Source organism: Cherax quadricarinatus, chromosome 38, assembly GCF_038502225.1.
Source record: "Cherax quadricarinatus isolate ZL_2023a chromosome 38, ASM3850222v1, whole genome shotgun sequence".
Lineage (NCBI taxonomy): Eukaryota > Metazoa > Arthropoda > Malacostraca > Decapoda > Parastacidae > Cherax > Cherax quadricarinatus.
Window position 1 is genome coordinate 10,690,727 of NC_091329.1, and position 27,917 is coordinate 10,718,643.

A 27,917-nucleotide genomic window follows, 5' to 3' on the forward strand; every position below is an offset into this window, starting at 1 on the left:
CACTTGTAACTCTTACGAACACAGTCAACAAAACCAATCTGCATGTCACACTTGTCAACCAAGCGCATGTTTTGTGTATAATCAATCACTGACACTCGTTTTCGAATATGTTCATTAGTCACTCGATCAACTTTGCCACTGTCTTGCATTTCATTATGGTGAATGGTTGTCAACAATGTGACATCTCGTTTGTCATGCCACCGTAATGCCATGATGTCATTGGCAGTAAACACCTGCACGTCATCACCACGAGCACCTGCGTTGAGCCTGGGCATATGTTTACGATTAGAACGCACTGTGCCACACACATCTGTCTTGTTCACTCGCATGAAATCACTGAGTAATGGGCTTGTGTACCAGTTATCGGTATATAATGTATGCCCCTTACCAAGATAAGGTGCCATCATGTTTCTCACTACGTCACCTGAGATACCCAATAACATCTTGGTATCTTTCAATGTTTTACTACCCGTGTATACAACAATATCCAACACCAGGCCACTGTCACAATCACAGAGTACAAACAGTTTTATACCAAAGCGTTTCCTCTTGCTCGGTATATACTGCTTGAATGACAGTCTACCTTTGAACAAAATCAAAGACTCGTCAGTTACAAGATTCTTGAATGGATAAAAGTATATCCTGAACTTTTGTTTGAGATACATGAAAACATTTCTAATCTTGTATAACCTGTCACTTCTGTCAGGCCTGGTTTTGTCAGAGAAGTGCAACATACGTAAGAGTAAGATAAACCTGTTCACTGGTATGATTTCACTGAAGACCGGGGTAGAAATTAGCCGATCTGTGGACCAGTATGCTTTTATATTATGCTTATAGACGTGAGGCATAAGCATTATTGTTGCAAAAAGCAAATACATTTCTGCAACAGTCGTCTCTTTCCACCTGTGTAGTCTTGACTGTGGTGATAAGATCGTATTTGCCATGGTGTACTCAAAATACTTATTACTTTCCCTGACAATAATTTCCATCAATGGCTGGTCAAAGAATAATTCAAAGAATTCCAGTTCATTGGCCGTGGTTCCAAGGGGACAGGTAGGTAGAATTCCACTTTGAGAGTCATCAAAGTGGTGAGGCTTGGGAACAAAATTGGGATTTTGCTGCCAATCCCACATACGGTTTGCTGGTGGATACTGGACATCATAGGCTGGTTGTGCGGGTGGTTGTGGTTGTGGTGGGCTGGTGGCTGGCGCTCCGCTTTATCCTTGAACTGACGAGTCAGCATGGGTCCCAGCGTGGCCTGGTGAGTCACGCATGGCGGTGCCACTACCATCACCACTAACACCATCCACTGATGCCTGTGGTCTATCCATGCCAAGTGTAGCCACATCATCCTCACTATCACTACCTAAAACTGGTGTTGGGCCACGGGATGTACTCCGTCCCCTGGGCACAGCATAGGGTACACTACCCGAGCGCATGCGGCGGCGAACATACCGACGCTTCACTGGTGAATATGATTCCTCACTATCACTACTCGATTGATCGTCGAGCGCAATAAAATCACAGTCCACGTCACTATCATCATCATTACTGAAGTCAGAGGCCTGGCCACGCGAAAATATTAGTTTTCTCTTGCGATGAGGAACAACCGACCATGAGTCATGAGTGCCCACACCAGAGGTAGAAGGTTGAGGATCGTCAGGGTTTTCTGCACTATTATCGATATCCTGGTCATTCTTTTCGGTCACTAACTGATCAAAGCCGTAGAATTCGTCTTCATTTCCACTTCCATCAGTGTCAGAACTATCAGATAGGAAGAGGAGAGTCCCAATTTCCCGGGGAGTGAGAGCTGACTTGCGATGAGGCATGGTGAACAAGGGTAACTGAGCCGGCGTTCCCACAATGCTATGCGGGCGCCTAGATTTTTTGTTTATGGCGCGCACCCACCACGCAGACCCGTTCTCTCACATGTAGGCCTATGAGCGTTTTCGTGCTAAATTTGACGGCACTAGAATTTTGGCGTAGATCTACGGTTTGGACACTCAACGTAAAGCCGTTGATCTACGGGACGGACCCTGAAAGGGTTAAATGATCCAAACGTATATATACGTTTTTTCAACATTTGAAAGTATGTAAAAAATTATAGATCTTCTTTCTTGTTTTACATTTGAAAATGTGTAAAAAAAACTTTTATCTACATTTTTTTTTGTTATATTTGAAAATATGTAAAAAAACGTAGATCTACTTTTGGAGCACTACGAATTTGAACGTCGATCTGTTTGGACAGTTTAAGGGTTAATGATTATCTGTGTTATAGAGTGTGTGGACCACTTGCAAAAAGACTTAATAAAGAACATTACAAGAGCAATTTTAAGAAGATTAATCATTTTTATGACTTCCTAAAAGTATCTCTGGAATTTCATTTGCTGGAGGTCTGAATATTAATATGAATTAGGTTAGATAACCTGCCATTTTTATTGCTAGAATATTAATATTTACTCTTTATTTTCCAGAAATATCCCATGCAAACTATATGTGCATATTGCGATGTCTCAGGCCTGTTCACAACTCGGTATCCCCAGGACAGAGAAAAGGATCCCAAAATCTTCCGAACAGATGCAGACATTAAGAAGTGAGTTCTCAGAGAATTTGTAATACAGTATTTGGATATAATTTAATGAGTGAAAAACTGTGCAAATTACACAAATTAAACTTATTTAATATCTGATCATATCTATATCTAAGAGTTAATCTGATTGAAAAATCATGGTAAAGTTTTATGTTAATGCATTGCATAAGGTCATCTTGAATGAAAAGGTACAATAATGTGACAGGGAACAATTCACAAATAACCTGGATATAGGTCATTGGAGTGCAGGAGAGAGAGACGAGTATCTTCACCAGGTGCCAGATCAACCAGGCTGTGATGGATATGTGGGACAGTGGGCCTCCAGCAGCAACAGCCTGGTTGATCAGGCAAGCACTGGACGAGCCTGGCCCATGGCGGGGCTCTGAGAGTAGTTAAACTCTTGAAACTCTTCAAAGGTATAGGAGAGTGAAACTTATGATAACATTTTGGTCCAGGTCGGACCAAAATGTCATAAATTTCATTCTCCTGTGTGCAGGTTATTTATGAATACGTAAGTTCATTTTATGACATACGTAATTTAATATTTTTAATTTTGTAGGGAATTAGATGATGAAGATGAGATGTTGTATGGCAACACAGACATCTCAGTGTTCGATCCTCCAAAGACCTTTGACCCACAGGCTGGCCAGGAAAAGAACCAGAACAATTGGTAAGTTGAGGGTCGATATACACGTCTTGCATTTTTTACTTCAAAATTTCACCAGAGGTGCTCCATATACAAGGAAATGGGGTGAAATTATATTATTTAATATTGGTATTAATTTCAAATAATTAATCTCTCAGGTAATTGGGGAAGCTTTTGTCATTATCATTCTGTATCCTGTTAAACTTTGCATGGTGCTCTTGACAACTTGACCATGGAATATTTCTAATGAACATGATTAGGGACAGGGTTTTGCATTAAAAGAAATTAAATTTTTGTTACAACTTTCTGCTTTAAATTTCCTCTCTAATTTTATTTTAATTGTTCCTGAACATAGTGATTAAAAATCTGGGATTAATATGATATAGTGAAATTGTAGTAATTAGATTTTTTTTTTTTTAGCATGTCAGCTGTTTCCCACTGAGGCAGGGTGACCTAAAAAGAAAGAAAAACCCAAAAGGAAAGAAAAAAAAATAAAACTTTCATCATCATTCAACACTTTCACCATCACTCATACATAATCACTGTCTTTGCAGAGGCAATCAGATAATGTCAGTTTAGATATCCTTCCAAACTGCCTATATCCCAAACCCCTCCTTTAAGCCTTAAACTGTCGAAACGTAGAGCTATGTTCACATGCGTAGCGCTCCGACCTTGATTTTCCCCAATTGAAAGCGTGTAAAAAAACGTAGATCTACGTTCGGAGCCCCCCGCACGTGGACGTAGATCTATGTTTGGACAGTTTAAGGGTTAAAGTGCAAGCATTGTACTTTCCATTTCCAGGATTCAAGTCCGGCTAATTGGTTTCCCTGAATCCCTTCACAAAATATTACCCTGCTCAAACTCCAACAGCTTGTCAGGTCCCAGAAACCATTTGTCTCCATTCACTCCTATCTAACACGCTCATGCACCCTTGCCCACAAAACCTCTTGGAATAATTAATCCAACATCGCATTACATGGTGTCTCCTAATGAAATTGTATCTCCGTGAGATTTGGATAGCATTGTATATTTTTCTCCACCACGGACTATATATAATAAGCAGGCTAAGAAGAATTGGCTTTCAAGATACACGTCCCATTTTTTTTTTTACTCATCACCAACCATATCCCACTTTCTTTTTTATTTTTACATGTAGCAATTTATACAGGAAAAGTGGTTAATACCAGTATTTATTTATTTATTTATTTTTTTCCTTTAAAGTCTTAAATATGTACTTACTGGAGCAGAGGAGAGGTACGTAATAACATATGCCTGGTAAGTACAGTACTTGAGGGCCTTGTCTCGAATCTGCACACTGCCGTAACATATTGGAGCGAGAGATATGGGAGGAAATGCAAATTAAACCCAGTGAAAAGTAGGGGTGCAGTGGGCACAATAAGTGAACACTGTATCAACCTCCATGGTCCCAGATTGTTCAACATCTTACCAGAAGATATTAGAAGCACTGCCGGGACAAGTGTGATGGATATGTGGGGCAGCAGGCCACCAGCAGCAACAGTTTGGTTGACCGGGTAAACACCAGATGAGCCTGGCTCATGACCAGGCTTCAGGAGTAGAAAAGCTCTTAAAACTCGTCAAAGGTAAAGGTATGTAGGCTGTTTTCCACCAAGGCAGAATGAACTTAAGAAGTAGTCACCATCATTCATTCATCAACTGCCTTGCCATAAGTGTGTGGACATCATAATTCAAATGATAATCCAAGTGCAGGATCCCTACATATCCTCCAGAGTATATTCTCTGTACATCCCACCTCCAGGACTTGAGTCTGGCTGGCTAGTTTCCCTGAATCCAATAATAGAGATTTTTTTGCTCATGCTCTTAACAGCAAATAAAATTTCATTGCCTCAAATGCTCTGCATAACAATGGACTTTCTGCATTTACACCTCATTGTCATCCACCTCTGTACATGCTGAAATAAAGATTATGATTATGATTATTCGTATTTTCTTACTTCTCAGGTGGAAAAAATGGCAAAAGGAAATTCGTCCAACATATTGGCTGGTTGGAGTGAGAGAGAATGGTACACTTGACATCTACACGCTCCCAGATTTCAGACTTTCATACAGTGTCAGAAATTTCTATGTTGGTGAGTTATTTTCCTTTACTTTTACTTCAGATCTTTTCCTTTGGAAATGTTGAAGAATATTTTTTGATTTTGGATTTGAAATCCCAGAATCTATAATTAGTTAATGAATTTTTCAGAAATTCCTTAATTTTTTTTTTTCAACAAACCGGCTGTATCCCACCAAGGCAGGGTGGCCCAAAAAGAAAAGCGAAAGTTTCTCTTTTTAAATTTAGTAATTTATATAGGAGAAAGGGTTACTAGGGCCTTGCTTCTGGCATTTTAGTCGCCTCTTACAACACGCATGGCTTACGGAGGAAGAATTCAGTTCCACTCACCCATGGAGATAATAGGAAATAAACAAGAACTAGAAAGAAAATAGAAGAAAACCCATAGGGGTGTGTATATATATGCTTGTACATGTATGTGTAGCGTGACCTAAGTGTAAGTAGAAGAAGCAAGACGTACCTGAAATCTTGCATGTTTAAGAGACGGAAAAAAGACACCAGCAATCCTACCATCATGTAAAACAATTACAGGATTCCGTTTTACACTCACTTGGCAGGACGGTAGTACCTCCCTGGGCGATTACTGTCTACCAACCTACTACCTACAAAATTCCTTAATGCTTTTAGATAATTATGAATATTTTATCTTAGAAAATGCGCAGGAAACACTGCCTGCGTCCATTCAAACGCCCAAACTGGTTTGGTTGTTGACTATTGAAATGCGCACATATTTATGAGTAAACGGGTCTATGAAAAATGACATGAATCATAGAACAGAAAGGGAGAAGGAGGTAGCTAGATTGTTGAGTCTAGAAAGAAAGTGGTTCGTAAGTAGATGCAAAAAAAAACTTTTTCAATAAACCGGCCATATCTCACCAAGGCAGGGTGACCTAAAGAGAAAAATGAATGTTTGTTTTTAAATTTAGTAATTGATGCAGGAGAAGGGATTACTAGCCCCTTGCTCCTAGCATTTACTACATTCTTACTACATGCATGGCTTATGGAGGAAAAGTTCTGTTCCACTTCCCCGTTGAGAAAAAAAAATACAGTACGCAGATAACCTGCGCATAGGACACTGAAACTTAAGACGATGATCCACTTAGTATATATATGCAGTAATTAATTAAATTTTCTGTTGTTTAAATTATAGTTTGAGACTTGTGTTGCTAGATTCATCACCGTGCCAAATGGTTTGAATTCTACTTCTTTTCCCATCAACTAATGTTTTCTGCAAAATTCCTCTGCATTTGTTTTAAAAGTTTTTTTATACTAAATGTGACTACTGTCTCCTGAAAGAGTCTAGCAGTTGTTTGGCGGGGGGGAGCCCAAGAATGAGGGTATTTTTTGATTTGTTAAAATTTAAGTGATTTAGGACTCTCATCGGGTTTAGTGTAGTTTCATTTGATCAAATATATTTGTATATGGTTATGTATCATTTAGTTTTAACTTTAGAGTGTATTTGGTTATTTCAGGGCAGTAAATTAATGAAGAGAGATGCATGTGTCATTTTCCATAATTATTAACACTGTATTGTAAAGAAATTTATTTTTCTAATAAATGAATACATTTTTCTAGGTCACAGAGTACTAGTGGATAGCAGCCAAAATGTTGCAGGACCAGAGATCCCAATTACGACAGACAATCCTCCTATTATCCACGAGGTACTTCATGGATTTTGTGCCTTTTTTAATGTTTTGTATTACTAAACTGTAACTGAAGAGGGCCCTATTATGTGTGATGCCAGCACACTTTTGGCACGATAGTAATTGAATAAATGCTGGTGAATGTGTTTCCTCTATTGTGGTCACCCCACCACACTTGTTTCATTTGATCTTTAGAGGTTATTTAGGTTAGTCTGCACTGAGTTTTTGATAATGTTTTAGTTTCCACATACCCTACTGGTGTGATTGTGGCATACCATTTTTTTTAGCATGCTGGCCATCTTCCACCAAGGCAGGGTGACCTGAAAAAGAAAGACTTTCACCATCATTCACACTAGCACTGTCTTGCCATAGACTTACTTGGGCCAGGGAATTGTAGTAAACCTAGAGATCCTGTAAGCATGATTCTCCTGGCAACAACAACAATACTCCTTTGTGAAATATTCCTCTGAAAATGATGTAGAATTTTTTGTATTCTTTGAGTTTCAACTTTTTTTTTAAATGAGGGTTAATTCTACACCCATATTTATTTTCAGTTTTGCAGTGAATATAATGACTTTCATAGTATTGAGACTACAGGTACTAAATTAGCACTCAATGTTTTGTAATAATAATCACACTCTTCCTAATTTTTTTTTTTTCAACAAGTCGGCCGTCTCTGGTTTTGCCTGTAAAGCCATAGTCAGCTGTCAGCATGTCCATGCCTTATATTTTCATTTAGCAAACTGTTTTCATTTTGCAGATGAATATGATATAGGTAGAAAAAACTTGCTTTGTGTAATGGGGAGGACAAAGTATAAATTACCATTTGGAGAATTTTGACATTACAGTTCTTCTATATACTGTATTCATCAGGTGCTGTTGGTTGGAATGGGTAACAGGAACCTGCGGCCAGTGTTGATGGCTAGAGTTGATGAAGACTTGCTCATGTATGAAGTGTTTCCATTTTATGAAAATTTGACTCCTACACAACTCAAAATAAGGTAATTTGAATATTATGCTCATCTTTACTGAAATATTCCATTTCTAGCTGTTTTATTTTATATTTGGCCAGGTTTCCTTGGGTCAGAGACTGGAATAAGGTATTTCAGTCAGTGGCGTGCAGAGATCTGGTGATGCCCAGGGCCAATTCCTTGATTATATGCCCCAAAGACTCAAGTATAAGGCCCAGTACTGAGAAATATTATGAGAATGGGAGATATTTTGAATATGTAAACACTCTTCAGGTCACTTGTTCTATCTAGGCTGGAATATTGCTGCACACTAACAGCACCTTTCAAGGCAGGTGAAATTGCTGACCTAGAAAATGTACAGAGAACCTTCATGGCACGCATAACGGAGATAAAACACCTCAATTACTGGGAGCGCTTGAGGTTCCTAAACCTGTATTCCCTAGAACACAGGCAGGAGAGATACATGATTATATACACCTGGAAAATCCTAGAGGGACTAGTACCGAACTTGCACACGAAAATCACTCACTATGAAAGCAAAAGACTTGGCAGACGATGCAACATCCCCCCAATGAAAAGCAGGGGTGTCACAAGCACATTAAGAGACCATACAATAAGTGTCAGGGGCCCGAGACTGTTCAACTGCCTCCCAGCATACATAAGGGGGATTACCAACAGACCCCTGGCAGTCTTCAAGCTGGCACTGGACAAGCACCTAAAGTTGGTTCCTGACCAGCCGGGCTGTGGCTCGTACGTTGGTTTGCATGCAGCCAGCAGCAACAGCCTGGTTGATCAGGCTCTGATCCACCAGGAGGCCTGGTCACAGACCGGGCCGTGGGGGCGTTGACCCCCGGAACTCTCTCCAGGTAAACTCCAGGTAAACAGATGAAACATGAAATAAACACTTTATTCGATTGAAATATAAATCAACCAAATTTATTTAGCTCTTTTCCCCAAATGATACCTCCTGTCAAAAAACACTTGAACTACTTCACTTTTAACATCAGCTGTGAGAAATTCTTTTTCAGGTTGGTCAGTCGCTCCTGTGACATTCAAGACTTCAGATATGTTTTTGTTAATTTCAGTTTTGAAAATGACCTTTCACAACTTGCGACTGAAAATGCAATTGTAAGCAGTAATCTGTATGAAACACACAGCGTCGGAAAGACATCCCTCCCATACTGCAGTAAAGACTCCAGAGCATCTTTAGGATTAGGGGGAATTCTATTCCCTCCAGCTTGAAGGAGCTGGAGGAAATAGAATGGCTGCCACATCATCATCATAATAGTAATTTGCAAAATCTGAACATTCGTTTTTTAATTTTTCTCTTGTTCATCTTTAATTGGGAGGCACCATTTTCTTTGGACAGAAAGGGTACACCATGTTAAAGGAATAAAGGGCTAACTACCACCTCTGTAGTGCAATGAACCTACAAAAATTTATTTATCACTGCTGAAATTTAAAAATTACTATCATATTTCCCTCTCTAATTGGATGCCCCCCCTTTGGATGCCCTGGGCCAGCTCCCCCTCTGCACACCACTGATTTCAGTTAATTTGCATACCGGCTTTAACCCTGTACTGGGCAGGCCACTATACTTATTGGCCTTGAGCAGGCTAATAAATATATTGGCCTGCCCAGTAAAGGGTTGAAGCCACTAGGGCAAGCCCTGAGACTTATTATTGTTTATTTTAACTATCACCTGTGAAAATGGTGACAGGTAAGGTATATTTTTCAATTTGATGGGATGTTTGTGAATAAAATAGGGTTGACAACAATTTGGCATGGTTACAATTTAATGAAATTAGCCTAAACAGAATTGGAAACTGATATTTTCCCTTAAATGGAGATTTAAAATATGACCTGCTGTCATAATTAACATTTACAAAAAAGCGGTAAACCTGTATGGATTACTATTGGCAGGCTTATTTGAAAACTTTTCTGCCACCCTGGATACGTAAGTGGCTCAGTAACTGTCCTAACAAACATATATGTACAACCATCATTTTATATTTTTGTGTACAGTATTTATTAGTCATCTTAACCGTTTTTTGGGTTTTGTTTATGAGTGCTATAATTACTGTTTTCTTGGGTTTCATTTATAAGTACTATAACTTTACATTATTTTGTACATGCATACAAAAATTTTGGCTTTTATGGTTAAAGCATTGTCTAAAGATTACTGACCTAAATAAAATAAATTGTTTTCTAATCTGTTTTCCACATCGCATTGCGATAAGACTTTTTTATATTTTACTTGGTTTATCCACTTCAATAAATATTACTCATGAAAATTTTTCTTAATTAAGCAAAAATCATGTCACATTAACCAGAACAAGAATATATTTTATTATAAGTTTTACATTTCTATGCAAGTAATCTGTACATAGGTGAATGAAATTTATGACGATGTTTTGGTCCAACTTGGACAAAGTCGGACTGAACCTTCTTGTTCTTTCATCAAACCAGCCATATCCCACCAAGGCAGGGTGGCCCAAAAAGAAAAACGAAAGTTCATCTTTTTAACTTTAGTAATGTATACAGGAGAAGGGGTTACTAGCCCCTTGCTCCCGGCATTTTAGTCACCTCTTATGACACACATGGCTTATGGAGGAAGAATTCTGTCGGACTGAAACATCGCCATAAATGTTATTCTTCTATTTGCAGGTTATTTGTGTATTGTTCCAGCCACAGTATTGTGCCTTTTTGTTCTTTTACATCTCTTAAATATTTCCTTATATTTTCATTTTTGTTAAGACTTCTGTGTTGCCAGGATGAGGGTGATTGAACACAACTTGATCCTGCGTGAGAAACGTTCTAGCAGGAATAAAAAGAGAATGGAAGAAGAAGGAGTCCAAGAGAGGAAAATTGACAGAGCATTGAGGTTGCAGCCCTTTAGCAGCATTAGTGTATACAGTGGGGTAAGAACTAGTAAAGTAGACTTGGTATGTGCTTGCAATTTCCAGCTTGTTAGTAGGTATAGGTCAGTAAATAGCAACCACACTTGGAGCTACTACTGTCCTTGTCATATGAAGTTGAAAATGGAACTTGTCAGATTTTTTCACTGCAAGATTGTTGGTCTTTTCTTTCTATCTTCTGAACAAATAAGATGGCAGGTATGGATATATGTGTGTGTGAGTGTGCATGTATACATTAAGACACAAACATGGAGATGCTAGTTGTATCATTAAATGGCGTAGTTACAGCATATACTGAATACCAGCACCAGGAAGTAAGAGAGCAGGACATTTTTGTCTTGGTTGACCCTAGACTTAGTGTAACTCAGACTCTCTATAGATATGAATACAGATGTGAATATGAGTTCAGCTGAATCTCCCCTGGTGATGACAGTTTCAAGAATAACTATGATTGGCTCCTGGAGGCCAGAGGTCAGCAAAATCAATTAATAAGTGATTGATAGAGTCAGGAGCTATGACTCAAACCTTACAAATGATTAGTTGAGTACATTAGCATTATACATGGGTAAAAACCCACCTCAATCTTGAAGGTTGCTATTCTTTTAGCTTTTTATGAGTTCTATAATTTTCTTTCTTCTTTCAACGCACCAGGTGTATCCCACCGAGGCAGGGTGGCCCAAAAAGAAAAACGAAAGTTTCTCTTTAACTTTAATAATGTATACAGGAGAAAGGGTTACTAGCACCTTGCTCCCTTCTGTAATTTTATAATATAGAAAAAAGCATAATTGGGGTCTTAAATTTACTGGCAAATGATAATTATTCATGGATGTAGAACTTCATGGTTTATGGATGTAAGAGTAAATTGTAATATCTGAAGCTGAATCTTTCATTTCTTATCATTCACTGAAGCAAATTTTAACAAAATCATTAGTAATCAGAATTTATTTCATCTCAAAAGAATTTTTTTTGTCTATTTGTATTTTTCTAAAATTTGGACATCCCCATGCACACATTATTCTGAATAAGAGATATTATTTTTTTTCATCAAACTGGCCATATCCCACCAAGGCAGGGTGACCTAAAAAGAAAAACGAAAGTTTCTCTTTTTAACTTTAGTAATGTATACATGAGAAGGGGTTACTAGCCCCTTGCTCCCGGCATTTTAGTTGCCTCTTACAACACGCTGTCTTACGGAGGAAGAATTCTGCTCCACTTCCCCATGGAGGTAAGAGGAAATAAACAAGAACAAGAACTAGTAAGAAAATAGAAGAAAACCCAGAGGGGTGTGTGTGTGTATATACAGTGGACCCCCGGTTTACGATATTATTTCATTCCAGAAGTATGTTCAGGTGCCAGTACTAAACGAATTTGTTCCCATAAGGAATATTGTGAATTAGATTAGTCCATTTCAGACCCCCAAACATACACGTACAAACGCACTTACATAAATACACTTACATAATTGGTCGCATTGGGAGGTGATCGTAAAGCGGGGGTCCACTGTATATATACGTATATGCTTGTACATGTATGTGTAGCGTGACCTAAGTGTAAGCAGAAGTAGCAAGACGTACTTGAAATCATGCATGTTTATGAGACAGAAAAAAGACACCCGCAATCCTACCATCATGTATAACAATTACAGGTTTCCATTTTGCACTCACTTGGCAGGACGGTAGCACCTCCCTGGGTGGCTGCTGTCTACCAACCTACTACCTATAAGTTATTATTAAATTAGTAAAAAAAATATAACGAACTCTGATATTTGTTTCAGGTGTTTATTTGTGGACCATACCCACACTGGATATTCATGACAGTACGAGGGGAGCTGCGTTACCACCCTATGAGTGTAGATGGATCAGTCAAGTGCTTTGCTCCTTTCAGGAATGTCAACTGCCAGAATGGCTTTCTCTATTTTAATAGAAAGGTGAGTTGGCAAAAAATGCGAATATGGTTTGGTAATTCCTATAAATTTTGATCTTTTCTTTCTTTCAACACACCGACCGTATCCCACCGAGGCGGGGTGGCCCAAAAGGAATAACGAAAGTTTTTCCTTTTACATTTAGTAATACATACAGGAGAAGGGGTTACTAGCCCCTTGCTCCCGGCATTTTAGTTGCCTCTTACAACACGCATGGCTTACGGAGGAAGAATTCTGCTCCGCTTCCCCACGGAGGTAAGAGGAAATAAACAAGAACAAGAACTAGAAAGAAAATAGAAGAAAACCCGGAGGGGTGTGTATATACATGCTTGTACATGTATGTGTAGTGTGACCTAAGTGTAAGTAGAAGTAGCAAGATGTACCTGAAACCTTGCATGTTCATGAGACAGAAAAATGGACACCAGCAATCCTACCATCATGTAAAACAATTACAGGTTTCCGTTTTACACTCACTTGGCAGGACGGTAGTACCTCCCTGGGTGGTTGCTGTCTACCAACCTACTACCTAGTATAAATTTTGATATAAAGCACTAATTGTTTTCTTTCAAATTCCATGGGAAGTGAGTTAGAATCCTTCCTCATAAGCAGTGTGTGTCAGACGAGGCAACTAAAATTCTGGGAACAAGGGTTAGTAAATCCCCCCTTTTTTTGTATCACATATTAACAGGGTAAATAAGAAAATTTTGAAATGGGTTTTTTGAATATTCTTTGCTGTAATATATAAGAAGACATTGATTGTTGGTGTTTTGAATGAAATGAAGCTGAAGTTCATAGCACTAAGTGAAACAAAGCTGAAAAAGATGAGAGAATTTTCTTGGGGAGGAGTAAGTGGGATTAAATCAGGTATATCAAAAAGAAGTGGATCTGAAGTAGTGTCCATATCATTAAATGGCAACTGTGGAAAGAAAGTAGAAGGTATAAGTGTCTAGATTCAAGAATTATGTTGATTGGGACAAAGGTGGAATGTGAGAAGTGGGTTACAGTATGCAGTTGTTAAGGCAGCTGGTGGCAAGAGGAGTGTAGAGGAGAGATTTTGGGATGTTATGCAAATGTTTGGTGAGCTTGGAATCAATTAAGAGGATAATTGTTGAGTGACATAAATATAAAAGCAGGAGAGGTTGTTTTAAAGGGCATAGCAGGTAAATTTGGGTTGTCAAGCATAAATGACAATGGGGGAGGGGGCCTCTTACTAAATTATGTAAAGAGAGAGGTTTAATTATACAAAAAATGGTGAAATGTACAGCACCAGCAGTTTACTAAACCATGTTTTGGTGGATAGCAAGTTGATGTGTAGACTTACGGTTGTGCCTCTTTTGAGTTCTTCATTGTTCCTCTATCTAAGCAGATATTGGCACTTTGAAACCAATTAGGATAATTACTTACAGACACTAATAATCTGCTATGATCATTGCAAATATTTAAACACATTATGGATTTATGGATTTAGAAAAGGCATATGATAGAGTGGATAGAGGAGCAATGTGGCAGATGTTGCAAGTATATGGAATAGGTGGTAAGTTATTAAATGCTGTAAAGAGTTTTTATGAGGATAGTGAGGCTCAGGTTAGGGTGTGTAGAAGAGAGGGAGACTACTTCCTGGTAAAAGTAGGTCTTAGACAGGGATGTGTAATGTCACCATGGTTGTTTAATATATTTATAGGTGGGGTTGTAAAGGATGTAAATGCCAGGATGTTCGGGAGAGGGGTGGGATTAAATTTTGGGGAATCAAATTCAAAATGGGAATTGACACAGTTACTTTTTGCTGATGATACTGTGCTTATGGGAGATTCTAAAGAAAAATTGCAAAGTTTAGTGGATGAGTTTGGGAATGTGTGTAAAGGTAGAAAGTTGAAAGTGAACATAGAAAAGAGTAAGGTGATGAGGGTATCAAATGATTTAGAGAAAGAAAAATTGGATATCAAATTGGGGAGGAGGAGTATGGAAGAAGTGAATATTTTCAGATACTTGGGAGTTGACGTGTCGGCGGATGGATTTATGAAGGATGAGGTTAATCATAGAATTGATGAGGGAAAAAAGGTGAGTGGTGCGTTCAGGTATATGTGGAGTCAAAAAACGTTATCTATGGAGGCAAAGAAGGGAATGTATGAAAGTATAGTAGTACCAACACTCTTATATGGGTGTGAAGCTTGGGTGGTAAATGCAGCAGCGAGGCGACGGTTGGAGGCAGTGGAGATGTCCTGTTTAAGGGCAATGTGTGGTGTAAATATTATGCAGAAAATTCGGAGTGTGGAAATTAGGAAAAGGTGTGGAGTTAATAAAAGTATTAGTCAGAGGGCAGAAGAGGGGTTGTTGAGGTGGGGGAAGGAAGGCGGGGTAGGGGTCGTCCTCGAAAGGGTTGGAGAGAGATGGTAAAGGAGGTTTTGTGGGCAAGGGGCTTGGACTTCCAGCAAGCGTGCGTGAGCGTGTTAGATAGGAGTGAATGGAGACGAATGGTACTTGGGACCTGACGATCTGTTGGAGTGTGAGCAGGGTAATATTTAGTGAAGGGATTCAGGGAAACCGGTTATTTTCATATAGTTGGACTTGAGTCCTGGAAATGGGAAGTACAATGCCTGCACTTTAAAGGAGGGGTTTGGGATATTGGCAGTTTGGAGGGATATGTTGTGTATCTTTATATGTGTATGCTTCTAAACTGTTGTATTCTGAGCACCTCTGCAAAAACAGTGATAATGTGCGAGTGTGGTGAAAGTGTTGAATGATGATGAAAGTATTTTCTTTTTGGGGATTTTCTTTCTTTTTTGGGTCACCCTGCCTCGGTGGGAGACGGCCGACTTGTTGAAAAAAAAAAAAAAATTTAATAATTTTTCTCAGTTTTTGCCAAATACATCACACTTCACGTACATTCATTTTGTGTACAGATAGAGAACACACATATTTAGTTGACAATAATTAAGAATGCTAGGGTCTTGGCAAGAGGTGTGGAGTTAAAAGATAAAGAATCAAACACAAAGTGGGAGTTGTCACAGTTGTTCTTTGCTGATGACACGGTGCTTTTGGGAGATTCTGAAGAGAAGTTGCAGAGGTTGGTGGATGAATTTGGTAGGGTATGTAAAAGAAGAAAATTAAAAGTGAATACAAGGGAACCTCAATTTTTTTTTTTTTTTTTTTTTTTTTTTCAACAAGTCGGTCGTCTCCCACCGAGGCAGGGTGACCCAAAAAAGAAAGAAAATCCCCAAAAAGAAAATACTTTCATCATCCTCAAATATCGAACTTTATTCAGTCCAGAAGGCTGTCCGAGTGCCGTTACCAAAAGAATTTATTCCTATCAGGAATAATGTAAATTAGATTAGTTCATTTCAGACCCTCAAAAATACACTTATAAAAGCACTTACAAAAATACACTTACATAATTGGTTGAGTTGGGAGCAGTTCGATTTTTGAGGTTCCACTGTATAGGAAAGAGTAAGGTTACGAGGATAACAAAAAGATTAGGTGACGAAAGACTGGATATCAGATTGGAGGGAGAGAGTATGGAGGAGGTGAATGTATTCATATATTTAGGGTTGGATGTGTCAGCAGTTGGGTCTATGAAGGATGAGGTGAATCACAGAATTGATGAGGGTATAAGGGCGAGTGGTGCACTTAGGAGTCTGTGGAGACAAAGAACTTTGTCCATGGAAGCAAAAAGGGCAATGTATGAGAGTATAGCTGTACCAACACTCTTGTATGGGTGTGAAGCATGGGTGATGAATGTTGCAACGAGGAGAAGGCTGGAGGCAGTGGAGATGTCATGTCTGAGGGCAATGTGTGGTATGAATATAATGCAGAGAATTCATAGTTTGGAAATTAGGAGAAGGTGTGAGATTACCAAAACTATTATCCAGAGGGCTGAGGAGGGGTTGTTGAGGTGGTTCGGCATGTAGAGAGAATGGAACAAAACAGAATGACTTTGAGAGTGTATAAATCTGTAGTGGAGGGAAGGCGGGGTAGGGGTCGACCTAGGAAGGGTTGGAAGGAGGGGGTAAAGGAGGTTTTGTGTGCGAGGGGCTTGGACTTCCAACAAGCGTGCATGAGTGTATTTGACAGGAGTGAATGGAGACAAATGGTTTTTAATACTTGACATGCTGTTGGAGTATGAGCAAGGTAACATTTATGAAGGGATTCAGGGAAACTGGCAGGCTGGACTTGAGTCCTGGAGATGGGAAGTACAGTGTGGAGCACGCAGTGCACTCTGAAGGATGGTTGTATTCTCGTTTTCTTGGTCTCATTTGATAGAATGGAAAACATATTACAGAAATAGTGGTGTTTTTGATTGATTTTACTATAAAAAGAACCTAGAAATGGAGCTCAAAGTAGGGGAAATGTTTGATTTTTGCCAATGTTCAAAAGTAAACAAATGATGCCATTTTCCAATAAATGTCCAACTAGCCATTCTAATATGCAGTCATGAATGGGTTGATGTTATTTATACAGTTATTACAGCATTGCAGTAGTCTGCATAATAGTAAGTCTAATATTTTTTGTTTGAATAAAAATTCAAAATAGAAAGCAAGAGTAATATCAGAGGGGCCTGGAGACATGACTGATGAGCAAAGAAAATGTTATTTTAGAGCCTGGAATGTCTGCATTGTTCATTCTGGACCTTATTTTGAAATTGTCATATTTTTTAGTTTTCGTGAAATTGGCCAAATTGCAAATTTCTGACAACATTATTAGGTAGTTGAAATCAGTAAATGGGCAGTTTCTTGTACTCAATCGATAGAAAAAATGAAGTTCTAAAGAAATAGCTATGAGTTTGGGCGACTGGAACAATGGAATTAGCCGAAAATAGGGCTCAAAGTGGGCGAAATCGCCAATTTGTAAACAGCGCCGAGGTTAATGTTGCAGTTTTCCATCAAATTTCGTTTTTTTGGTGTCATTACAATTGGGAAAAGATAACTGTAGTGTAAACACGTCTGGCAAGACAGTGATGGAGTGAATGATGATGAAGGTTTTTCTTTTTCAGGCCACCCTGCCTTGGTGGGAATTGGCCGATGTGTTAATAAATAAAAGAAATAGTTAAGAACTCTGGTTTTAACCCTTTCAGGGTCGACAGGCCCTCTCCCAGACTTGTTCTCAGGGTTGACAAATTTAAAAAAAAAATTATTTTTTCTTATGAAAAGATAGAGAATCTTTTCCCGATCAAAATGACATCACAAGTATGAAATTTGATGGAAAACTTACGGAATTATGCTCTCGTGAAGTTAGCGGTCTCGACGATGTTTATGCAGCGGCGATTTTGCCCACTTTGAGCCCTATTTTCGGCTAATTTCAGTGTACTAGTCGACAAAAATCATAACTATTTCACTAGAACTCCATTTTTTCTATCGAATGAGTACAAGAAACCACCCATTTACCGATTTCAACTATCCAATAAAGTGATCAGAATTTAGCAATTTTGCCAATTTCACACAAATTTCAAAAGATGCCAATTTCCAAATAGGGTCCAGAATAAACAAGAAAGACATTCCTGGCACTAAAATAACATTTCCTCTGTTCATTAGTCACGTCCCCAGGCCCCTCTTACATTCTTTTTCTTTCCACTTTGAATTTTTATTCTCACAAAAAATAGAAGATTTACTGTTATGCAGACTACTGCATTAGTGTAGAAATGGTATAAATAATATCAGCGCACTTGTGAAAGAATATTAGACTCACCAGTTGACATGTATTGGATGCGTAGCATGATGTGTTTACTTTTGAATTTTGACAAAAATCAAAGATTTCTGCTACTTTGAGCTTAATTTCAAGGTACTTTTCATTGTAAAACCAATCAAAATCGTCTCAATTTCTGTAATATGCCTTCCATTCTATAAAATCAGACCAGGAAAACTAGAATACCATCATAAATACCAATCGAAAATACAGTGCAAAGTCACTGTTTTAAACCAAAAATACTGTCAAAGTTTTTTTTTTCTCATTATGCACTGTGTGCTGCAGGATTTTTTTATACTGCGCACACTGACCACATAGACCCATTCTTTTATATGTAGGCCTACCAGCTTTCTCTCACTAGATTTGAGGGCACTAGAATTTAGGCGTACTAGTACGTCAAAAACCCTGGTGCGTAAGCCGTACTAGTACGTCAGAAACCCTGAAAGGGTTAATATTTATGATTTTCTTAAGGCAGAATTACAAATATTATTTTGTACAACGATGCTTAAGGTGTCTTGCATTACAAGATTTAACTTCATCATGTCTCCAAGGCAGTTTTTTGTGAGGCAATAATATAAAATACCTCTGATCTAATATACAGGTACTGTATTAGTAAAGCTAATATCTTTTGACAACTCACTCTATTTAAACCATATTTTGCACCTTACGTTCAACTATTCTCACAATTGTTCTGAAAATGAATTACGTATTATCACCAGAGCACACCAGAAACACACATACACACCTTAAAGAACATTCACTTCATTTGTATTTCAGTTATAAAGAACCTGTTCAATATAACAGGTTATGTTTGTACACAGTCTGAGTCCTCTCCTTAATCTCCTTGTGCGCTTTACTTTGGATGCATGCTCTTCGTCTCCTTCGGCGTCACTCTCGTTTACCTCGGCTTGTCGTTTGTTAGTCTTTCCAGTGTCTTCGGATGTTGTATTATCTTTCTTTTGAAGCTCTTCACTCTTTTCTTCGTGTACCGGTGTGATTTTGTCTGTCTTTTGTCGTTTCCGTTCTGATGTTTCATTAATATCAGTGGTAATGTTGTCACGTTTCACTTGCTTCAACTCGGTTGAGTTTTTGTTCATATTAGGAATGTCTTCATTGTTGTTATTTATGTTACCTGTAGAGGTATCCACACTTGTATCTTTTGAAGAATTTAGATTCTGTTGAGATGCTTTTGATGAAACGGCAGATTTAAGTTTATCATCAGAACGAGATGCATAAGTTTCTCCATCCTTTTCTCCTTGTGAAGTAGGTGGTATGTCTGTGGGTTCTCTGTCATGGAGGCTAAACTTGGCAAAGAGGCGACTCATGGCTGACACCGTTATACGCTGCCTTTTGCATGATGGAAGGATCTGTAGGGAGGAATAAGATATTGCAAAACTCTGGCAAGACAGTAATAGTGTGAATGGTGGTGAAAGTTTTTCTTTTTCAGGTCACCCTGCCTCAGTGGGAGATGGCCAGCATGTTAAAAAAAAAAAATAACTTGTATGTTAGCCATATTTGTTGAATTGTATAATGGTATACTGTATACTTAAATGTAGCAAATTTATAAATGCAGGAGTTAGGTTTTAGAATGTCACAATATTATGAGTGGAATAATTCGCAAATAACCCACACACTGGAATAAATAACTTTTGACAGAGTTTTGGTCTGGCCTGAGCCATTGTCAGGTCACGGTGATGTAACATGTCAGTGGTCCTCCATGGACTGAAATGTCACTTACAAGTTTCCTTTCCAGATTGTGGGCTATTTTTGAAATTTAGATTTTAGGTTTCATTGGAATTAAATGCTGTGATAACAATATCCAGATGATTTCCCTTAAAAATTTGCTGACAAATCCTGTATATGTTTAAAAAAAAAAGATACATGTAGGATTTTTAAAAAAGATAAATGTATAGCTTTTGAAAATTTAGTTGTCAAAATTGATCAGCAACAATTTGCTATTCTTTAATCTAAAGATATAGATTATTGTAGTATCGGCAGATCCCTGGCAAAACAGGAGAGTGAGTGATGATGAAAGTGTTTATTCTTTTTCAGGTCATCCTACTTTGGTGGGAAATGGTCAGTGTGTTTAAAAAAAAAATAGATTACTTTCATGAATATGTTGGATTTTTTAAGTTGTATGGTAAAGTATAAGGTTTGGAGATTTTTTTTACCTCTTCATATTCTGAGTCCTCTGATTCATTGTTGTCATTGCTGAGTAAGGATTTTCTCTTGAGCTGCGACTTATCTCTGCAGCTGACTTCCTCATTTCCTGTTAAAAAGTAGATATGCTTAATCGAAACCAATATAGTGTCAACTCTCAATTCTTTGTATATACTTTACATATGGACAACAACTAAACTTTAATTGTTTTACATGATGGTAGGATTACTGATGTCTTTTTTTTTGTTTTATAAACACACAGAATAAGAAGTATATCTTGCTGCTTCTACTTACACTTAGGTCACACTACACATGCATGTACAAGCATATATATACACACCCCTCTGGGTTTTCTTCTATTTTCTTGCTAGTTCTTGTTCTTGTGTATTACCTCTTATCTCCATGGGGAAGTGGAACAGAATTCTTCCATGAGTGTCGTAAAAGACAACTAAATTGCCGGGAGCAAGGGGCTAGTAACCCCTTCTCCTGTATATATTACTAAATTTAAAACAAGAAACTTGTGTTTTTCCTCTTGGGCCACCCTACCTTGGTGGGATACGGCCAGTTTGTTGAAAGAAGAAGAAGAAGAAGAAGATATGTACACATACACCCATCTGGGTTTTTTCTATTTTTTTTTTAATAGTTCTTGTTCTTTTTTATTTCTTCTTACCTCCATGGGGAAATAGAAAAGAATTCTTCCTCCTTAAGCCATGCATGTCATAGGAGGCAACTAAAATGTTGGGAGCAAGGAGCTAGTAACCTCTTTTCCTGTATAAATTATTAAATTTAAAAAGAAAAACTTACGTTTTTCTTTTAGGTCACCCTGCCTCAGTGATATACGGTTGGTAAGTTGAAATTTTTTTTTTTTTATATATGCTGGGACCCAAACACCAGATTAAAGATATCTCACTCATTTTTTTTTTATAATAAATGGCACAACAAGGGCATTAGTAAAAGTAAACTAAATAAATATTCAAAAAATTTTTATTTCAAACCTAGTTTTACAAGTTTTATGGGCATTTATTGGAAGATAAATCATAAAATTTTCTCACCTGTCTCTGCTGCTTCACTGTGTATGGGTGTTGCACCTCCTTGTGGTGACGAGCTTGGCCAGTGTGGCAGAATTCCTCGGAAAAACTTTCTCATATTAGATTCATTCGTTGAGGACTCATGGTCACTCTCAGCCATGATGATAAGATAATCTGTCAGAGTAGTTTATTTAATTGTTGAGATAATTTGGCCATTTAGAGAGGATGCAGCAAAATAGAGTGACTTGGTGGGGGTGTATAAATATGTAGTGGAGGGGAGGAAGGGTAGGGGGTCATCTTAGGAAAGGACAGGGGGGAGAGGGTAAAAGAGGTTTTGTGTGCAAAGGGCCTAGACATGCAGCAGGCATGTGTGAGTGTGTTAGATAGGAGTGAATAGAGGCAAATGGTTTTTGGGACCTGATGAGCTGTTGGAGTGTGAGCAGGGAGTGTGAAGGTATTCAGGGAAACCGGTTAGTTGGATTCAAGTCCTGAAGGTGGGAAGTACAATGCCTGCACTTTAAAGGAAGGGTTTGGGATATTGGCTGTTTGGAGTGACATCTAAACTGTCATATCTGGGCACCTCTGCAAAGACAGTGATTATGTGTGAATGATGGTGAAAGTGTTTCTTACTTTTTCGGGGCACCCTGCTTCAGTGGGAGACAGCCGGCATGTTGGAAAAAAAATTATGTTTGTAATTGGATTTGGGATTACAACTAAATCTGTACAGTATCTGTAGGGAATAGCATCTACAGTACAGTTCCAATTTAAAACATTCATACATTCCTGAAAATTTTTCATTACTCGAGTGTTTGGAACTCTGAACCTACGTTCATATAGACACCAGTGCTATAATTGGATGTGCCTTGTTGAGCTATGACACTCCATATCTAAATTCGTTCACTTTTTAACACTCAATCAGAAACAGGGTATAATACACAAAAAAAGTCACCTTTCCCTTCCCCCCTCTCTCTCTCCCCCATTCCCTAACCTCCCTTCTTTTTCATTCCCTCTGTCCCACTCTCCCTTTCACTCTCACCCTCTCATCAAATCTGACATTCCTTTCCTTCCCTTCGTGCTGTCTGACACATCTCTCTGTATATGCTGTATGGTAATACAGTGGTACCTCGGGATACGAACAGCTCAAAACGCGAACAATTTATGTAAGTGCTTTTGTAAGTGTATTTTTTGGGATCTGAAACGGTTTAATCTAATTTACATTATTCCTTATGGGAACAAATTTGTTCAGTATCAGCACTCGAACAGCCTTTTGGAACGAATTAAGTTCGTATCCCGAAGTACCACTGTACTGTGCATTGATAAAGAAATATTGAAAACAAAATGTTTATTATATATATCAGACCAGAATTGGGATATGTGGCAGTAGTATAGTGTGTGTGCATAAAACAATAGATAAAATAGAAAAGGTACAGTGTGCATAAAGCAATACATACTGCAAAGACATACTGCAATATGGCTACCCATGCTAATTAAGGTGTGAAGAAAGACTGAAAACAGTGGCAGGACCCATGTTGATTCATAGAAGGAGGCTACACTTCTGAATAGAAAAAAACAAAGATTCTGAAAGGATGTACATGATTATAAAGGGACACCTGATATATCAGATCATTATTTAGTTGTAGCTACAGTTAGAGTAAGAGGTAGATAGGATAAAAGGAAAATGGGAACAACAAGTAAGAGAGAGGTGAAAATGTATAAGCTAAGGGAGGAAGAAGTTCGGGTGAGATATAAGCAACTATTGGTAGAAAGGTGGACGAGTGCAAGTATGAGTAGTGGGGGGGTTGAAGAGGGTTGGAATAGTTTTAAAAATGCAGTATTAGAATGTGGGGCAGAAGTTTGTGGCTATAGGAGGGTGGGTGCAGGAGGAAAGGAGTGATTGGTGGAATGATGAAGTAAAGGGTTTGGTAAAAGAGAAAAAGGTAGCTTATGAGAGGTTTTTACAAAGCAGAAGTGTTATAAGAAGAGCAGAGTATATGGAGAGTAAAAGAAAGGTGAAGAAAGTGGTGAGAAAGTGTAAAAGGAGAGCAGATGATAGAGTGGGAGAGGCACTGTCAAGAAATTTTGATGAAAATAAGAAAAAAATTTTGAAGTGAGATAAACAAGTTAAGAAAGCCTAGGGAACAAATGGATTTGTCAGTTAAAAACAGAGTAGGGAAGTTAGTAGATGGGGAGATAGAGGTACTGGGTAAATGGTGGGAATATTTTGAGGAACTTTTAAATGTCAACGAAGAAAGGGAGGCGGTAATTTCATGCATTGGCCAGGGAGGTGTACCATCTTTTAGGGGTGAAGAAGAGCAGGATGTGAGTGTAGGGGAGGTGTATGAGGCATTACATAGAATGAAAGGGGGTAAAGCAGCTGGAACTGATGGGATCATGACAGAAATGTTAAAAGAAGGGGAGGGGGATATAGTGTTTGAGTGGTTGGTATTTTTGTTTAATAAATGTATGAAAGAGGGGGAGGTACCTAGGGATTGGCATAGAGCATGTATAATTCCTTTATATAAAAGGAAGGGGGACAAAAGAGATTGTAAAAATTATAGAGGAATAAGTTTACTGAGTATACCAAGAAAAGTGTATGGCAGGGTTATTATTGAAAGAATTAGAAGCAAGACAGAATGTAGGATTGCAGATGAGCAAGGAGGTTTTAGAGTGGGTAGGAGATATGTAGATCAAGTGTTTACATTGAAGTCAGTGTGTCATCAAGGACTGTCTAACTTATTTCCATTGGGGTTCTTAATAATCTTGTCTCCCAGGATGCGACCCACACCAGTCAACTAACACCCAGGTGAACAGGAAAAACTGCCAGGAAATAGTGTTCATATTGGTGAATTTAAGGCCAGCAAAGGTTGGTTTGAGAGATTTAAGAATCGTAGTGGCATACACAGTGTGATGAGGCCTTTTCTGGAGGAAAATACGAACCAGGACCTATATTACTCAGGAGGAAAAGGCACTCCCAGGACACAAGCAGTGTCTCATCACTACATCTTCAATAAAGGTGTCATTTATTCTTCATTTAGTAGAGTAGTACATGCACAATATATATTGTGCATGTACTACTCTACTACTGTGCATGTATCCTTTTTGTGCATAGGAAAATGTATATTTCATGTGGTAAAAAAAAAATTTTTCATACTTTTGGGTGTCTTGAATGGGTTAATTTGATTTCCATTATTTCTTATGGAAAAATTAATTCAACCTACAATCATTTCGTCTTAGGATGGGCTCTCAGGAATGGATTAATATCGTAAGTCAGGGGTCCACTGTATATGGAATAGGTAGTAAGTTACTAAATGCTGCAAAGAGTTTTTATGAAGATAGTGAGGCTCAGGTTAGGGTGTGTAAAAGAGAGGGAGACTACTTCCCAGTAAAGGTGGGTCTTAGACAGGGATGTGTAATGTCACCATGGTTGTTTAATATATTTATAGATGGGGTTGTAAAAGAAGTAAATGCTAGGGTGTTGGAGAAAGGGGTGGGATTAAACTATGGGGAATCAAATACAAAATGGGAATTGACACAGTTACTTTTTGTTGATGATACTGTGCTTATGGGAGATTCTAAAGAAAAGTTGCAAAGGTTAGTGGATGAGTTTGGGAGAGTGTGTAAAGGTAGAAAGTTGAAAGTGAACATAGAAAAGAGTAAGGTGATGAGGGTATCAAATGATTTAGATAAAGAAAAATTGGATATCAAATTGGAGAGGAGGAGTATGGAAGAAGTGAATGTTTTCAGATATTTGGGAGTTGACGTGTCGGCAGATGGATTTATGAAGGATGAGGTTAACCATAGGATTGATGAAGGAAAAAAGGTGAGTGGTGCTTTGACGTATATGTGGAGACAGAAAACATTATCTATGGAGGGAAAGAAGGGAATGTATGAAAGTATAGTGGTACCAACACTCTTATAATGGGTGTGAAGCTTGGGTTGTAAATGCTGCTGCGAGGAGGCGGTGGAGATGTCCTGTCTAAGGGCAATGTGTGGTGTAAATATTATGCAGAGAATTCAGAGTGTGGAAATCAAGAGAAGGTGTGGAGTTAATAAAAGTATTAGTCAAAGGGCTGAAGAGGGGTTGCTGAGGTGGTTTGATCATTTAGAGAGAATGGATCAAAGTAGAATGACATGGAGAGCGTATAAATCTGTAGGGAAAGGAAGGCGGGGTAGGGGTCATCCTCGAAAAGGTTGGAGGGAGGGGGTAAAGGAGATTTTGTGGGCGAGGGGCTTGGGCTTCCAGCAAGCGTGCGTGAGCGTGTTAGATAGGAGTGAATGGAGACGAATGGTATTTGACACCTGATGAGCTGTTGGAGTGTGAGCAGGGTAATATTTAATGAAGGGATTCAGGGAAACCGGTTATTTTTATATAGCCAGACTTGAGTACTGGAAATGGGAAGTACAATGCCTGCACTCTAAAGGAGGGGTTTGGGATATTGGCAGTTTGGAGGGATATGTTGTGTATCTTTATAAGTACATGTATATGCTTCTAAACTGTTGTGTTCTATGCACCTCTGCAAAAACAGTGATTATGTATGAGTGAGGTGAAAGTGTTGAATGATGATGAAAGTATTTTCTTTTTGGGGATTTTCTTTCTTTTTGGGTCACCCTGCCTCAGTGGGATACGGCTGACTTGTTGAAAAAAAAAATATATATATATATATATATATATATATATATATATATATATATATATATATTTGTGTGTATGTATGTATGTGAACATCAAAATGGTATACAATACTGACAGGTTGGTAGGTAAGACACATAGGCAACAGTTAGGCAACTTTATTCCGAAACGTTTCACCTACACAGTATTCGACTGAAGAAGCCTACTGTGTAGGCGAAACGTTTCGGAATAAAGTTGCCTAACTGTTGCCTATGTGTCTAATGTATGTATGTATGTATGTAAAACAGTAAAAAAATTAGATATTATGTACTTACATTATCTAGTGAAATTATATCTTCTTCCTGGTGAAAGCAGCTAGCTAGATTTTTCAGTTGTGGACAATATTTTCAAGATAATACTGTAATATTTCACTATGCATGTTTACCAGAATTACAGATAATGTTCTTTTTATGTTCAGTGCATCTTCATTAAAATATCCAAATTGTTTTCAAATTTGCTGAATCATATTGAGTGTCACTTAATGAAGTACTATAGAGTACTGTAATCTGGTATGTTCCAGTATTCCCACATGCAGACAATTGTATTTATGTCTTGATTACAAATGTCTTTCGAGTGAGTGTATTAGATAATTAAATTGAGGTGCAGTTTACATTATTTGGAGACATTTTAAGGCCTTTATTTTTATTACACAATCTGAGCAACAGGCAGATTGAATCTTCTATTGGTAAAAACCACAATTTTACACAATTATATTGTCAGTATTGATGGTAAATGACACACTGAATTAACATTCTAGAGGGAAAGGCAGCTCACCAGAAGCCAGTGGGTAGAGGAACTGTTTTTGTTGTGTGTTTGAGAGGGAAGATGGCTTCTTGGGTTCTGGGGTGTGTCTATTTTTACTCCTGTCCACCATACTTGGCACATCCTAGTCAAACTCATCCTCCCATTTTCTGTAACTAGGGACACACTTCACAAAATTTATGCTCTTCTCCTTTTTTGTAACTAAGGCTTGTCATTATTAGCAACCATATATATATTAGTTATTGCCATTTTAGTGTGATTAGGCTTAAGTTTGCCCAAAATGCTCTGCAATGGGCTTTTTACAGGCACACATAAATGCCACCCATCTCTCTACAAACATTGTATCGTGTTGAAATACAGATTATTATTATTATTATTATTATTATTATTATTATTATTATTATTGTTGTTGAATTAGACACATGTGCAACTCTTGGGTATCTTTATTGAGGAAAACGTTTCGCCACACAGTGGCTTCATCAGTCCAAACAAAGGAGAAACTTGAAGAACAGGAGGAGAATGAGGTAATCAGTCCCACTGCAACTTCTTGGGATCTTAATACTTGGGAATTCTTCACTTGCCTAACCCTTGGGCACCACCTACTTCCACATTGAATAAATGTGACACCACCTACGACTGCTGCTCCTCACCTGTCTACGGTTTATAAGCTGCTTCTCCACTCATATACCGTATTCTATTCAAGATTGATGGACTGACCACATCGACTCAAGGCTGAGGGACTGATTACCTCATTCTCCTCCTGTTCTTCAAGTTTCTCCTTTGTTTGGACTGATGAAGCCACTTTGTGGCGAAACGTTTTCCTCAATAAAGATACCCAAGA

The 27,917-nt window shown here is 38.3% G+C and overlaps 2 protein-coding genes across 3 annotated transcripts in view; one reads left to right on the forward strand and one right to left on the reverse strand.

Moving 5' to 3' along the window:
* The window catches only part of Cpsf160 (cleavage and polyadenylation specificity factor subunit 1), a 63,606-nt gene that overhangs the window by 22,039 nt on the left and 13,650 nt on the right, over positions 1–27,917 (forward strand). Inside the window, exons 12-18 of the mRNA XM_070092100.1 lie at positions 2,475–2,593; positions 3,150–3,260; positions 5,217–5,344; positions 6,904–6,989; positions 7,845–7,972; positions 10,716–10,863; positions 12,635–12,787. Of these exons, the coding sequence (XP_069948201.1) occupies positions 2,475–2,593; positions 3,150–3,260; positions 5,217–5,344; positions 6,904–6,989; positions 7,845–7,972; positions 10,716–10,863; positions 12,635–12,787 (873 nt within the window). The remainder of the gene's footprint in view (positions 1–2,474; positions 2,594–3,149; positions 3,261–5,216; positions 5,345–6,903; positions 6,990–7,844; positions 7,973–10,715; positions 10,864–12,634; positions 12,788–27,917) is intronic.
* LOC138853734 (protein starmaker-like) lies at positions 17,704–27,191 on the reverse strand. Of its 2 annotated transcripts, none has more exons than XM_070092099.1 (4): positions 27,089–27,191; positions 21,670–21,819; positions 20,629–20,726; positions 17,704–19,824 (listed from the first exon to the last, which is right to left on the reverse strand). In XM_070092099.1, the coding sequence occupies exons 1-4, from the start codon at positions 27,186–27,188 to the stop codon at positions 19,231–19,233; spliced, it is 942 nt and encodes a 313-aa protein (XP_069948200.1). In that variant the 5' UTR covers positions 27,189–27,191; the 3' UTR covers positions 17,704–19,230. The 2 variants fall into 2 exon arrangements, with proteins under 2 accessions (XP_069948200.1, XP_069948199.1); XM_070092098.1 differs by lacking the exon at positions 27,089–27,191 and adding an exon at positions 26,590–27,059.

Coding starts and splice junctions, on each gene's coding strand:
- LOC138853734 (XM_070092099.1), bottom strand. CDS start 27,188: ATGGTGGACAGGAGTAAAAATAGACACACCCCAGAACCCAAGAAGCCA. Junction 21,820..27,088: donor CCTCTACCCACTGGCTTCTG/GTGAGCTGCCTT, acceptor CTACTCTGACAG/ATTATCTTATCATCATGGCT. Junction 19,825..20,628: donor AGGACTCAGAATATGAAGAG/GTAAAAAAAATC, acceptor TCCTCCCTACAG/ATCCTTCCATCATGCAAAAG.